This window comes from Poecilia formosa, unplaced genomic scaffold, assembly GCF_000485575.1.
Source record: "Poecilia formosa unplaced genomic scaffold, Poecilia_formosa-5.1.2 Scaffold268, whole genome shotgun sequence".
Lineage (NCBI taxonomy): Eukaryota > Metazoa > Chordata > Actinopteri > Cyprinodontiformes > Poeciliidae > Poecilia > Poecilia formosa.
The window spans coordinates 878353-891046 of NW_006800207.1; the positions used below are offsets into that span (position 1 = coordinate 878353).

Consider the following 12694-nt stretch of genomic DNA (forward strand, 5'->3'; position numbering starts at 1 on the left):
CTTTTATTTTTAAGTGATTATGTTAAAACAAAACTAATGTAAGTGTGCTTATTCTTACATATTACTTGTAAATGTGTAAATAACATTTAGAACATGTGCGTTGTTTAGCTTGTCGACGAATTTTCAATTACAAGAATAAATCAGGCGTCTTACTTAACATTCCCTGTACTTTTATCTTGAAGGCATTTCTTTCAATTTCCGGGACTTTTCCGGTTCGAGTCTGCGCAGTAGGTATGGACTTAAGAACAGGAATAACTTGCAGAAAAACCACAATGACGAATTTTATTACTATCCCTCTGAGCTTTTCTCACCGGTAATGTGTTCGACATTTGTCTCTCTCCCTTTACACCTGACTCCTCTTAGAAGAATCGGTCGCTGTTAAACAGCATTTTTTTATTTATTTATTTAGTTCGCTTCCTGATAGTGGAAAAAAACCACAATGGCAGATTCGGAGAATCAGAAATTCTGTTTGCAGGAGGTCCTGGAAAGTTTTAAATCGTGTCTATCGCCAGAAAAAGAAATTTACATCGAACACTACGTTTCTGGATGGAAAGGTCTTGTGAAGTAAGTGATTGTTAAATATTTTGTCGTGTTTTAATCCTCCCTAGTAATGGATTACATTAAAGTAATTGAAAATAGCTGGATATTTTTAAAGAAAAAAGTATTTTAGTAAGGTACAAGGCTTGCGCTAATTAAATTCTAAATTAAAAAGCAGGTTAGGTAAAGTTCAATGTAAATTACAATGACTGGATTCCTGAAGACTAGCCAAACCAACCATTCAGGTCTTGAGTTTTTGAGGTAACGTGCTGTTCAGGTTGGATCACTAACGTGTGACCATGACATTAACAATCTCCTTCTGCTTCTTTTGACACTTTACACAGCCTGCTGGCGAGCTTGAAGCCATATTTTGCACATACGTTTTGTACTTTGTTCCCTGTGCACCTGCTTTTCCTAAGGAGAATTTGTCTCAAGGACGACTTCACGTCTAGTTAATTCATTTGCACTTTGTACTTTGAGTTTCTTATTTGAAAAGTAAACTAGAACCCCTGCTTGAAGCAGGGCTGCACAATCCAGGTGCATCTCAGTAAATTAAATTAGAACAATTTAATTTACTGTTCACTCAGGGGGGAATTTTCCCCCCTGAGTGGGAAAATTCAGGTGTACCATCAGTAAAGAGGCGGATAAGTTGAAGCATGTAGATTAACAGTAATAAAAATATAATATCAGAAACAAGAAACCAAAATCAGAACCATACAGTGAGTGATTTATACAGCATAAGAAAAAAAAACTAGGCAATTAATAAAAACGACACTCTGATTTTAAGAAATGTGCAACTGAGTTGGATTTTTAACTATATGCATATTTGTGCATAAAACAAAAGCAGACAATCTACAAGAAATGGAAATAACAGTGCAAACAGGGATGTACAAATAATAGCAGGAATGTAAAAACATATTGAAATTGCCTAACAGATGCTAGGAGTAATGGCTGACGACACCACTCCTTTTACTGACGGTGCTTTCCAGCTCCACAGTGAAAAGTAAATTTATTTTGTTCTAACTTTATCAAAAATGTGAATCTCGTACATAAAATAGATCATTCCACAAGCAAAGTAATATTTCTGATGTTCATTCTGATAATATTGGTTTATGATGAGCAAACTGAAAAGGGTTTTTAACGCAGAAATGTTATGGTCTACACCACAGGTGTCAAACTCCAATCCTCAAGGGCTGCTGTCCTGCAACTTTTAGATGTGCCTCTGCTGCACCACACCTGAATAGAATAATTAGGTCATTAGCAAGGCTCTGGAGAACTTATCTACACAAGGAGGAGGTAATTAAGCCGTTTCATTCTAATATTTTGTACCTGTGGCGCATCTAAAAACTGCAGGACAGCGGCCCTTGAGGACTGGAGTTTGACACCTCTGGTCTACACTGTCATAGCGTAAAGTACTGACTGGAAAGTTAATAACTATGAGGGTAACCCACAAAAAATTACAAAAAAAAACAACAACCTGTCAACGAGCTGTATCCACTCATTGTAGAAGATAGTTAAGTGGGAGGAAAAACTGTGGTAAAACAAGGTGCACAAGTAGCAAGGATAACTGGCCTTGAGAAGATGGTAAAGATGTCATATCTCTGTTTTTTTTAGCGGTGTTATGTAATATTATGATTGTGGAACTAAAAATTCAGTTTTAGTAAGCCGTAAGCCATATTCATTAGAATTAGCAAACAAGTGCATGAAGCACACAGTTTTGTGTGGAATAAATATATATGTCTTGCATAAGGGAATGTCTGAATCTTAACAGTGCTTCTCAATATGTGTTAGCTTTCTGATAGTTTGACAGAAAGTTATGACCCAATCAGTTGTGACTGATTAATTTTCTTATTCATATATATACATGGGCCTTGAAAAGGAAACACTGGAGGTTAAGCCTGGTAGATTCTTACAACTCTTATCCGATTATGTTTCAGAGCTAGACTCCTGTAAACACACTGACTGCAGTAAGAAAATATAAAAGTGCTCACAGGGTGTGTATATTTGTCTTGTCAACAGGCTTCTGAACAGCTTGGGGAGCCTCTTCGGTTTCATTTCTAAAGACGCTGTCAGCAAGACCCAGATCCTGATGAACTTCCTGAAGAGTGAGAATGGCCCTCACTACGCCACCGTGCAGTCCATGGTCAAGTTTGAGCTGGACAATAAACTGGTGGACGTGGACAAGAAGGGCATCTACCCTGAGTCGGGTTGCCGCACTCTGCTGAGGCTCCACCGTGCATTGAGGTGGCTTCAGCTCTTCCTGGAACGTCTGCGGACCAGCAAGGAAGACGACAAGACTTCAGTCATGTGCAGGGACGCCTACAACGAGTCCCTGGCCCAGCACCACACATGGCTGATCCGCAAGTCAGCCGGCATGGCTTTCTACAGCCTCCCTGTAAGACCGGCTTTCTTTGAAGTGATGAACGTCGGCACACCTGAGCAGGTTGTGGACGTTCTGGGGAAGGCTGTGCCTCTCCTTTGTGAGGTGTACCAGATCACAGAGGAACTTTACCAGAAACACAACCTGCTTGATTTACCATAGAAAGGGAACAAGTGCTAGATTTTATCTGTCTGTAAATTGTTCTTGCTGGAGTGCTGTGGAAACTGCTGCTGCTGTATGATTATCCCAGCATGTGTGCTATATCTATGAGTAATTTTTCACACTGATTGTACTTATGTGCATTACAATTTTAGGTAAAATATTGCATGTTTATCTTGGACTCATTATCATGTAAAGTAAATCGATTATTTTACTGTTACTTATGTGTTCTTTAAATTAAAAAGCAGGAGGTATTTAACTGTGGGCACATTATTCATGAACCAAATAATTAGTCTTTAAAATTATAAATTTCCTAACACCTAATACCAGTAGATAGCCTATCAGTTGTTCTATGTAAATCTAGTTTGATACCATATATAAGCGAAAAACATTGCCAGTAATTTAATTGCTTAACTGTATTGCTAAGCCCATATTAAGAGTTAATACACTGGTCCAAGGGCTGATAGGAATTTAAATCCACAAAAGCGCTGATGATGGGTTTCTTGAATGTAAATTGTGTTATTTTAAACTACATTGTTCGTAACCCTTTTTATTAAATAAACAGTGCAGAATGATGTTTTATCTGACTGCTGCCTCTGCATTCATCTTAACTGGGTCAACATTTTGTTGAAACACCTTTTTCTGCAATTTGCTTGGTACATAAAGCTGGAGATCTGTTTTTGAAAATGACTCGGTCAGAAATTTGAAGTGTTGACACAGAATTTTAATTGGATTTCAGTCTGAACTTTGACTAATGAATTTTAACACATGAATATGCTTTGATTTGAACCAATCCATTGTAGCTCTGGCTGGCTGTATGTTTTGTCAATCTCCTGCTGAAATATGAATATTTTGTCATCTCTAGCAGGTTTTTAAGGCCAGCGTTGTATTTAGCTCTATTTTGCTATAAAATCTTACACATTTAGTCTGCTCAGACCTTAATTATTTATTCAACGTAGAGAGCAATGCTTTTAAAACAACCAGATTTTATTTTGTTTGCAGAAACAAAGTGTCCTTCTCCGTGTATTTAGTTCTTAATGTTTCTAATAGTTTGAGTTTCATCTGTTCTGTCGCGGTAGGATTAGCTCGTCCGGGGCGATTCTACGAACCCACCCAAGATTGTTCTTCAAAATTAGTTTATGAAATGTTAGCTGCAGTTGCACGTTTCCAACGCCAGGTGTCAATAGAGCTAAGCCGGTTACCATAGTTACCAGATCGCCTGCCGACGCCGATGAAAAGTGAAAGGAACTCCACCAACTACGTGAAAGGTAAACGACCCAGTTGCGCTTCATATACATTTGTGAGTACAATTACTTGTTTTTACAGTAGGTTTTAATTTTTAAAAGGCCTCTCAGTGTGAGTCATCGTGTAAACTAACAGCGTTTTCTTGACACTTTGTAAATCATCAAGTGGAGCAGCTGAGGGAGGTTATCAATGCATTTAGCAAGACCAAAGTCTTCGAAAGGGAGGAGCAGACCCGCCGTTGACAGCTTGCTACATCCAGGTGGTTCACACATCGACCCGAAGCCCCCAAACTATCAACTCAGGGGCAAGCCGGACGGAACCGTCCGCTCCCTGTCCGAGCCTGAGCTTCGGCAGGCCCGGCGTTGGAACAAGGAGGAACTTCGGCACTTGCTCCCGCAGGAGCCTGATGCTGTTCCGAGAGTATCTCTAAATAAGTACAAAGTCCTTCCATCCATACCGACCAGGAAGTCCGAGAAGAGGTCGCAGAAGAACTTGGATGAAATGATGGTACAGCTCAACCTGTCTGGAGAAGTGACCAAAAGCAGGAGACTGGAGCAGGAAGGGACTAATGGGCATCTCAGTGTGGGAGCCTGGTGTGAACCCTCAGAAACAGCACCAACACCTAATTCAGGCAGTTTGCTTCTGGCTGTAAGAGCGCCGTGCGGTCGGAGGTTTGAGCAGTACTTTGACCCCACCGACACCCTGCGGGCTGTGAAAGCCAGCGCAGAGGCTCGGTTTGCTGCCACCTACAGAACGGCTTTCATCGAGACCATGGATGTGCCACGCAGAACCTTTACAGACATGGACATGACCCTGGAGCGGTGTGGCATCCTGAACAGATCAGTGCTGTGCATCTCTCAGAACAGTGACCATTTCCAGCACTATTAAACAAAGCGCTGATGCAAAAAGACCATACTTTATTGAGCTAAATCATTAAAGTAATTTTGAATTAACCTGGTGAGCCACGTTTATGAGCAAAAACAACGCACCAATCAGAAATCAGAATAGGTCGATTTGTTCATTGCGTGGTGACCAGCAAGTCAAATACTTTTCTTTTTTTAAACTAACAACCATGTTTGGTCTTTAAACTTTAGCAACGTCCAATAACAGAATTAAATAAAATTTAGTAATATACTGTTGCACTTCAAATTAGAGTATCGGCAATACCTGCTTATTCTTGGAGGTAAATCGTGAACAGGCTACCAGTTGCATAACACGCAATCTAGAGACCAAGGTGTCCAAACGTTTTGCTATGTTGGCCAAAATTATAAATCAAAAGTACTTGTGGGCCAAACAAAACTAAAGTCACAAAGATTGTATTGTTATTTTTAACTGCTTAATAAACTAAGCATGTAATATTTTTAACAGTCAAATATTGTAGAAAAAAAAGCGTTTTGCACATTTGCCTTATTAAAATAAAGTGACTATTTTGGGCTCAATTGATACTTCTAATTCAATCTGTACATTTTGCTATACCAACAAAATGTGTTAATTAACCTGAGGTTTGTGGAAGGAAACCAGAAAGGTTTGACCCAAGTTATGCCAAGTCAGTCTTGATACACTACCATCCCAATACTGACCAAAGATGTGTACATTTTTGAATTTGAAGAAAATTCCAAAAACAGTTTGTAAAAATAACTTTGGTAATTCTGACTGATCTAAAATAAGAGATGTCTGGTCAGATTTCAGTTCAGACAGGAAGGGGAAAAAAAGTCCTTATTCTCAGTACATGCAAACTTCTGGTTTCAACTGTACAAGAAATCATCCTTGGAATAAGTTTTAGTACATCTAAAATGCCAAGGCATTTTAAAGTTAAGCATTTATTTTTGAAAAATCGACACCCTCTTTTGATTTGAAAGTTTCTCTTCAACTCTTTAGTTTTTTCACATCAGCCAATATTTTTTTTAACAATGCTAAGTCTAATTTACTATGAAATTAGTCTTTTCAGAGTGTTGCATGCTATTGTTTCATCAGACCCAAGCTTTTAAGCATTGAGCTGATGAAGCATTAAATCATTAGATAAAGGAAGCAATCAGCTCAAAGTGGGTTGCCTTAATCTATCAAACATGCGTTAAATCAAATGTTTACATTTCTTTTCGCTAAACAGATGCACAAAATGAGCCTTACATGATTGAAACTTTAAAAGCTTTGCATCCACAAGATAAATAAAACCCATTCTATTTGAACTTCAGATGACTGCTGGTCACTCTGACAAATTTATTCAAACAAATTGCAAAAAAAAAGAGATGGATTGTTGTACTTAATACAGGCTTAACATGACTAACTACAGGAAGCTGGAAACAGAGAAGATTATTTTTTTTGGTTTGTTTAAAGCAATAATGCACAGAAATGCATTAAGAAACTGACACTGAAGTCTCCACTGGGCTGAAACAAGTTTTTCAAAAAACTGCAAACATGTCATGCAAAACTATATACACTACATACACATCACAAAAATAACACTGATATTTCACTTAATATAATCAATAACACTGCAAACACACATCTTTTAGCAGCCTGTGGAGACTGTAAAACCTCAGTGTTGAAGCAGCTCAAAAGAAAATCTGAACAAAAACAACAAAAAAAAGTACAAGAAACAGTCTTTTATAGCAAGCATTAAAACTAGCAGAAAACAAACCATGTGACACAAAGTAAAAGGTGTCAATTGTTGCATATGGAAAGCAGCAGAACATTAAATTGCCATCTTCTCCATTTCCTCAAGATTGCTGGTATCGAGTTTTGTGATTTTCCTGTCTGGGACAAAAGGAAAAACTCAAATTAGGATCTGATGATATGTCATTATACTGAAAAATGTATCAAAACAAAGAAATCTCACTGAAATGCATTTCAATTTGCTTAATGATTTCCATGCTGTTTTCGCTGTCCACCATGTTGACAGCAAATCCTCTTCTGCCGAAACGTCCTGTGCGACCGATCCTGTGCAGGTAGGTCTCGTTGTCGGCGTTCCCTTCCAAATCCACCGGTAGGTCAAAATTCACCACAAGGGACACCTGCTCCACATCAATACCTGCAAACAGATAGAAATATGTGTGAGGGATATTATAAACACGCTTAGCATCACAAAGTTTAAAATTGCAGATCTACTTGCCTCGGGAACACACATTGGTGGTCACAAGCACTTTCTCTCTGCCGTTTTTGAAGCGTTCGATGACAGCGGCTCTCTGTTCCACTGCCATTTCCCCGCTCAGCAGCGCCACCTGGTGGCCCTCCTTTATCAGACTAGAGGCCAGCCAGCCAGCCATCTTCCGAGTCTGAAACAAATTGAGCATGATCAAGGAAATTCACAAAACTTTGAAACAAAGTGGCGTCACTTCAATACCACATTAGCACAGACTTCTGTTCAGTTACTGGACAAATACAGCATTAGGTAACAGATTCTCATTTGTGATGGTTTTCCGGATATTCTTAAGTAGGAATTAAAATCTCAATATTTATTACATTTTAAGTTTGTGCAGTTTGGTTTCACACTGAAGTATCAAACGAACCAAACCCTTAAAAAAAATAAATAAATAAAATCAGTTCCCCCCTTCATCCGTGGTGGCGCTACACCATGAAGTACTGAAGGAAATGGCATGAAAACCTCTGAAGAAGGCACTGTGCGCAACTTCCTCATAAAATGTTAATACAAACGGAGTAGCGTCAAGATTTTAGCAGTCGAAAGGTTTCTCTTTTGTTGTTGGTAAAAGACCACAAGCCTAGACACGCGGATTTGTTTTGGCTTAATTTACCCAGAATGCTTTGCACTATAGACCCCTACCTACTTTTGAGCGGTCTGTGGTCTGTTTGACATTCACGTGCTCACCTCACCTCACTAAAGTTCAATTCAACTGAACCGAGACTTAGGTTTGTCAGTGGACCAGACTTTGTTTTTTTGCTATCACATCACAGTTTGATTGCACATTCACACCTTTCCGAACAAACTGGACTTTTTAGGCAAACAAACTAGAATAATAATAATTAAAAAAAAAAACTGGAACAAGAAGCATTCCTTCGCAAATAAACAAAAAAACAAACTTATTTCACATACTAAAAAATAATTTCTAAAGCTTATTTGAAAAATAACTTTCAACTTACATGGCAGAAGATCATTGCCTGTGCAATAGTCAGACACCCGTACAGATTACAGAGCGCTGTGAACTTGTCCTCCTTCTCCCTGCAGAGCACATAGAACTGCTTGATTGTGTCCAGCGTCTCCTCTTCTCGTTTCAGTCGGATTATATTTGGATCGGGAATCACTCGCTCGGCAAACTTCATCACAGAGTCCTCAAATGTTGCAGAGAACAGCAGCATCTGACAGTTTTTGTTGAGCAGCCTTAAAACAGGAAAGGCAGTTATCAGATATGCTTTTTTTTTTTTTTTTTTATTCAACATCAGGTTTTTCAGGAAGAAACCCACCTGTGGATCCGGATGCTTTGGTCCCGATGACCCTGCATGGCGATCATCACATCAGCTTCGTCCAACACAAACATTGTGATCTTCTTTGGGTCAATAAGCTTGTACTTGGTGCACCAGTCAAGGATGGTGCCTGGGGTTCCAATGACAATCTGCTCTTGCAACTTGACACGTCGGTCCACTGGAAAACACAAAGTGTCATGCAGATATAAAACATTACCACTGGTTACCTTGACTCCGAGAACAGCAAACTTGAGTGTGTTAGAAACCTTTCTAACATACTTAACTTCATTCACCCTTTAACAAGACATGTTTCTCTTCAAATAGTTTACATTTTAGCGGGCCTAAGTGATTAGTTTTTAATTCAGTCCCTACTTAAATGTAATTAAGAATGTATACAAATGTTATGTTATATATCATCACCTTCCAAGTTGGAGGGAGGGGGAAGAAAGATTTTTTTCTTTTGCTAAAAAAAATGATACACGTCATTATTTTTGGAAAGTGACGATACACAAAATTTCCTCTTTTCTTCTATAAATGATGTGATAAAGCAGCTCCTCCATGTTTAGATAACAGATTTAACTGTTTTAGATATATTTATTTGATTTCTTGAATGTTTTGTGATATATATGCAAATATAGTAAGTAAACACAGCCTATTACCTAAAAACAAAAAGGCCATTTCAGGATCTTACTTCTGTTCCCTCGAATGGCGTAGGCCAGTTTCACATTTGGACAGAATTTGCCCATTTGTTCGATCACTTGGCCGATCTGCAACGCGAGCTCGTACGTTGGCGCAACACAAAGACACTAAAAAGAGAGATTTTCAGTCTTTGTTAAAAATTAGACAAACTGGCACTGGAGGCATCGGATGCTCTGAAAGTTTTCTGCTCACCTGAGTCCAGGTATTGTCAGGGTTCACATGACTCAGCATGGCCAGAGAGAAAGCTGCAGTCTTACCAGTGCCAGACTGTGACTGAGCGATCAGGTTCTGATGTCTAGACAGTACGAGAGCATGCATGGAAAGAAGAAATGCTTTACATTTTAAATGAAAAACAGCAATAACAGAACAAGTATTCACTTAAAGCCAAGATGATGTTACACCAAAACTTAATAGTCTTGATTTAATAGAGCTGCTTAATGCCTTTTTAATATATGCATTTAACTAAAATGACAAAAATAAAGAAGAGGGGGAAAAAAAGCCAGGGCACTCAAATCTTTTGCTTACACTGGCTCTGGTCAATTCATCAATCTGCTTCCACATTTTGCCATTTGGTCCCCATAAACAAATAGTACTAATTTACAGGCAAGTAAATAAAACTACAACAAAACCCTGCAAATGTGTTTTTTCCACTCATATCAATCCTCACAATTGACTCAAAACTGTGTCCGAGTGAGATAGTTTTATACCTGAACACAGGGCTCCCAGAGATGGTTGTACCAAGTTGTACAGTTTTAATCAATAGGGAAGTTCAACTATTCACCCTAAGGAGGGCAGCACTGAGACCAGGGGAGGCAGAACTAAATACATTTACACAAGAACATCAACATTTTAACGGAATCAAAGATACCTTAACCCATTTAGATATTTTATCAGCAAAAAAAAGTTGGTTTGCTGGTTAGCTATACTTTAAAGATGAAAGAATAGTGACATGGGGCCGTTGTTAGCTGATCCTGACCTTACTGGGGACCTTTCCATCCTTAAATGAAAGATTTTAAGTGATGTCAGAAAAGGTTTGGTGAACCTTGACATCATATAATTTCTTTATGAAACAGTAGATGATATTTTCATTGATAAATCAACCAAATTGAACTTCAACTGGAGATTGTACATATAAAAACAATCATATTAAAAAGACAAAATGTTTCCACAATACAGCCCAAGTACAAATATGAACTCACGGTTCCGCCAGCATCAGAGGCAAAGCATTCTCCTGGATCCTAGACGGTCTGTTGAATCCCATGTTGAAGACACCTTGCAACAATTCAGGTTTCCTAACAGTGAAGGCCCTCAGGGTTAGGTTTCACAAAATAATCAAATAAGCAGTAAACCGTATAAAAAAAATAAAAAAAAAAAAATAAAAAAAAAGGCTTTCGCCAAAGAGCTCACAGTCTGAGCTCCTGGAAAGTCTTCACGGAGAACAGAGGAGAGTTGGGATCCGCCTGTTGGACCTCAACTTGGTTTCGGTTCTTCACCAGAGAGTGGCGGATCAATTTATTAAGCAAAGACTGTTCGGCCAGGTCAACTTTGTCGCCGTCTCCTTCACCCCCTTCATCTGGGATCTTGTTCTGCACCACGTTGGCTGCAGGTGAAAACAGAGACCACCGCGGAAATTTAGCTCTCTTAAACAATTTAAATTTAATGAAGACAAAAAAGATTAAATTACCATTTATATCTTCCTTCACGTTTAATGGACCTCGTATTCTGTTGATCTTTTTGGAGAACTGAAACTGTCAGACATGACCCAAGGCAATTAGCATCAGATAGCTAACACCGTATGCTAATCTGCTAACGAGCAACGAACACGTGTTGTTATATAATGAGACATTTAACTAACCTGAAATGATGGAGTTGTCGCCTCTTGAACGTCCACTGCTAACGCCCATGAGTCTTCAGCCATTTTAGGAAATTATTTTTTTAAAGAAACGAACCTTTCACAAAAGTTTGTTGTCACGTTGCCTTCTTTGAAATAGACTCAACGGTTACTGCTGCCTTCACAATCATTATCATTATAGTAACTTTAAGCTCCGATAAAAATGGGCGTTCAATAAAAGTGTTAAATAGACTCAAAATAAATTATCTACAAATAATAGTTATTTATTAGATTATACAGAGGTGAAATTATTATATACCTTTCTGAAAAAAGGTTTTTATATATAAATTGCTATAACTCGTTCAGTTATTTTCTATTTTTTGCTCTGAATGACTTGATTTAAATATGATTTCAACATTTTTTTTATTCATTAAAAAATACGTCGAACTCATTTGCTTTTTCAGATTAAAATTGAAACACCCGAAATACTTGTAAAAAGACATATTTACTCACTTTACTTGGAATACCTGAAGGCATCACTTTTTTTTTTTTTTCAAGTTTTGCCCAGCGAATTATTAGGGCGGGAAGTATGAGGCTTCCAAAGATGCAGTCTCCCCCTAGTGGTGCCTGAAAGACATAGCAATTTTCCTCGTAACTCAAAATTCCTACCAAGACTGGATTTGATTAGCAAATTTCCTAGACCCGATCAATAGAAAAGTCTGCATCAAATTAATACTGAATTTGCATTTAGGCAAAATATATTTTTCATGAACAAAACTGGTACACATTAAATATATTTCCCTGTCAATAACTGGAAAGATATTCCAACAATAACAATACCGGTTGTAGTTAGGAGACTACAACTCTCTTTTATTCTTTTATTATCCAGTTCTTTTAATATCCAATAATGCAGAAATTCTAGTGCAACAGCAGCAAATGAAGAGACAGAAGATCAAAGCAATAGGTTCACACAAAGATAAAATATGAAACATATAAAAACAGCACAAAGATAACAATACCATACAGTAAGGGCAACATTTCAAAATAAATACTGTGCAGCATGGCGAGGTTCTAAAGGAAGCAAGAAAAGCTTACAATATATGGAGCGCCATAAATTTTTTCAAGCCAAAACTTGCACTTTATTTCTGCTCCTACAGATGATGATTTCAATTTTGTTTTATTCACATCTTATGCATTATGTGAACAACTTTAGAGATACTGGCAACAAATTGACTACATTCCCCTCTGTTGTTCCTTTGGTTGTGAGAAAAAGAGACAGCGAGGAAGGGAGAGCAGCACTGAGGCAAGAAAGAGGGGGAGGACAAAAGGGTGAGTTCCATTGGCTGCAGGTTAATCCAATTTAGAGGCGGATGTTGAGTCCCAGCTACCCACCCACACTCACACACACACACACACACACACACACA

At 38.3% G+C, this 12694-nt stretch overlaps 3 protein-coding genes across 6 annotated transcripts; 2 read left to right on the plus strand and 1 right to left on the minus strand.

Moving 5' to 3' along the window:
- Nucleotides 1–193: 193 nt before the first annotated feature.
- Nucleotides 194–3662, plus strand: LOC103150988 (ceramide-1-phosphate transfer protein). Its single transcript, XM_007570782.2, has 2 exons — nt 194–564; nt 2557–3662. The coding sequence occupies exons 1-2, from the start codon at nt 440–442 to the stop codon at nt 3077–3079; spliced, it is 648 nt and encodes a 215-aa protein (XP_007570844.1). The 5' UTR covers nt 194–439; the 3' UTR covers nt 3080–3662.
- A 590-nt stretch (nt 3663–4252) lies between these two features.
- On the plus strand, nt 4253–5271 carry LOC103150994 (UBX domain-containing protein 10-like). 3 transcript variants are annotated; one of them, XM_016681073.1, is made up of 2 exons: nt 4253–4344; nt 4487–5271. In XM_016681073.1, exon 2 carries the CDS (start codon nt 4511–4513, stop codon nt 5207–5209), a length of 699 nt encoding a protein of 232 aa, XP_016536559.1. In that variant the 5' UTR covers nt 4253–4344; nt 4487–4510; the 3' UTR covers nt 5210–5271. The 3 variants fall into 3 exon arrangements, with proteins under 3 accessions (XP_016536559.1, XP_007570851.1, XP_016536561.1); XM_007570789.2 differs by having other exon boundaries at nt 4275–4376; XM_016681075.1 differs by having other exon boundaries at nt 4293–4344; nt 4423–5271.
- Nucleotides 5272–6506: 1235 nt separating this feature from the next.
- LOC103150989 (ATP-dependent RNA helicase DDX19B-like) lies at nt 6507–11456 on the minus strand. Of its 2 annotated transcripts, none has more exons than XM_016681059.1 (11): nt 11292–11456; nt 11121–11184; nt 10844–11036; nt 10636–10728; nt 9629–9731; nt 9429–9543; nt 8738–8915; nt 8417–8654; nt 7431–7593; nt 7158–7349; nt 6507–7071 (listed from the first exon to the last, which is right to left on the minus strand). In XM_016681059.1, the coding sequence occupies exons 1-11, from the start codon at nt 11352–11354 to the stop codon at nt 6983–6985; spliced, it is 1491 nt and encodes a 496-aa protein (XP_016536545.1). In that variant the 5' UTR covers nt 11355–11456; the 3' UTR covers nt 6507–6982. The 2 variants fall into 2 exon arrangements, with proteins under 2 accessions (XP_016536545.1, XP_007570846.1); XM_007570784.2 differs by having other exon boundaries at nt 6507–7075.
- Between the last annotated feature and the right edge of the window lie 1238 nt (nt 11457–12694).

What these genes read in the sequence shown, in the direction of transcription:
- LOC103150988 (XM_007570782.2), top strand. Translation starts at nt 440, where the DNA reads ATGGCAGATTCGGAGAATCAGAAATTCTGTTTGCAGGAGGTCCTGGAA. An exon ending in GGATGGAAAGGTCTTGTGAA is followed by an intron (nt 565 to 2,556) that starts GTAAGTGATTGT and finishes TCTTGTCAACAG; the next exon opens with GCTTCTGAACAGCTTGGGGA.
- LOC103150994 (XM_016681073.1), top strand. Translation starts at nt 4,511, where the DNA reads ATGCATTTAGCAAGACCAAAGTCTTCGAAAGGGAGGAGCAGACCCGCC.
- LOC103150989 (XM_016681059.1), bottom strand. Translation starts at nt 11,354, where the DNA reads ATGGCTGAAGACTCATGGGCGTTAGCAGTGGACGTTCAAGAGGCGACA. An exon ending in CTGACAATACCTGGACTCAG is followed by an intron (nt 9,544 to 9,628) that starts GTGAGCAGAAAA and finishes CTCTCTTTTTAG; the next exon opens with TGTCTTTGTGTTGCGCCAAC. An exon ending in AGGCAATGATCTTCTGCCAT is followed by an intron (nt 7,594 to 8,416) that starts GTAAGTTGAAAG and finishes AATTTGTTTCAG; the next exon opens with ACTCGGAAGATGGCTGGCTG.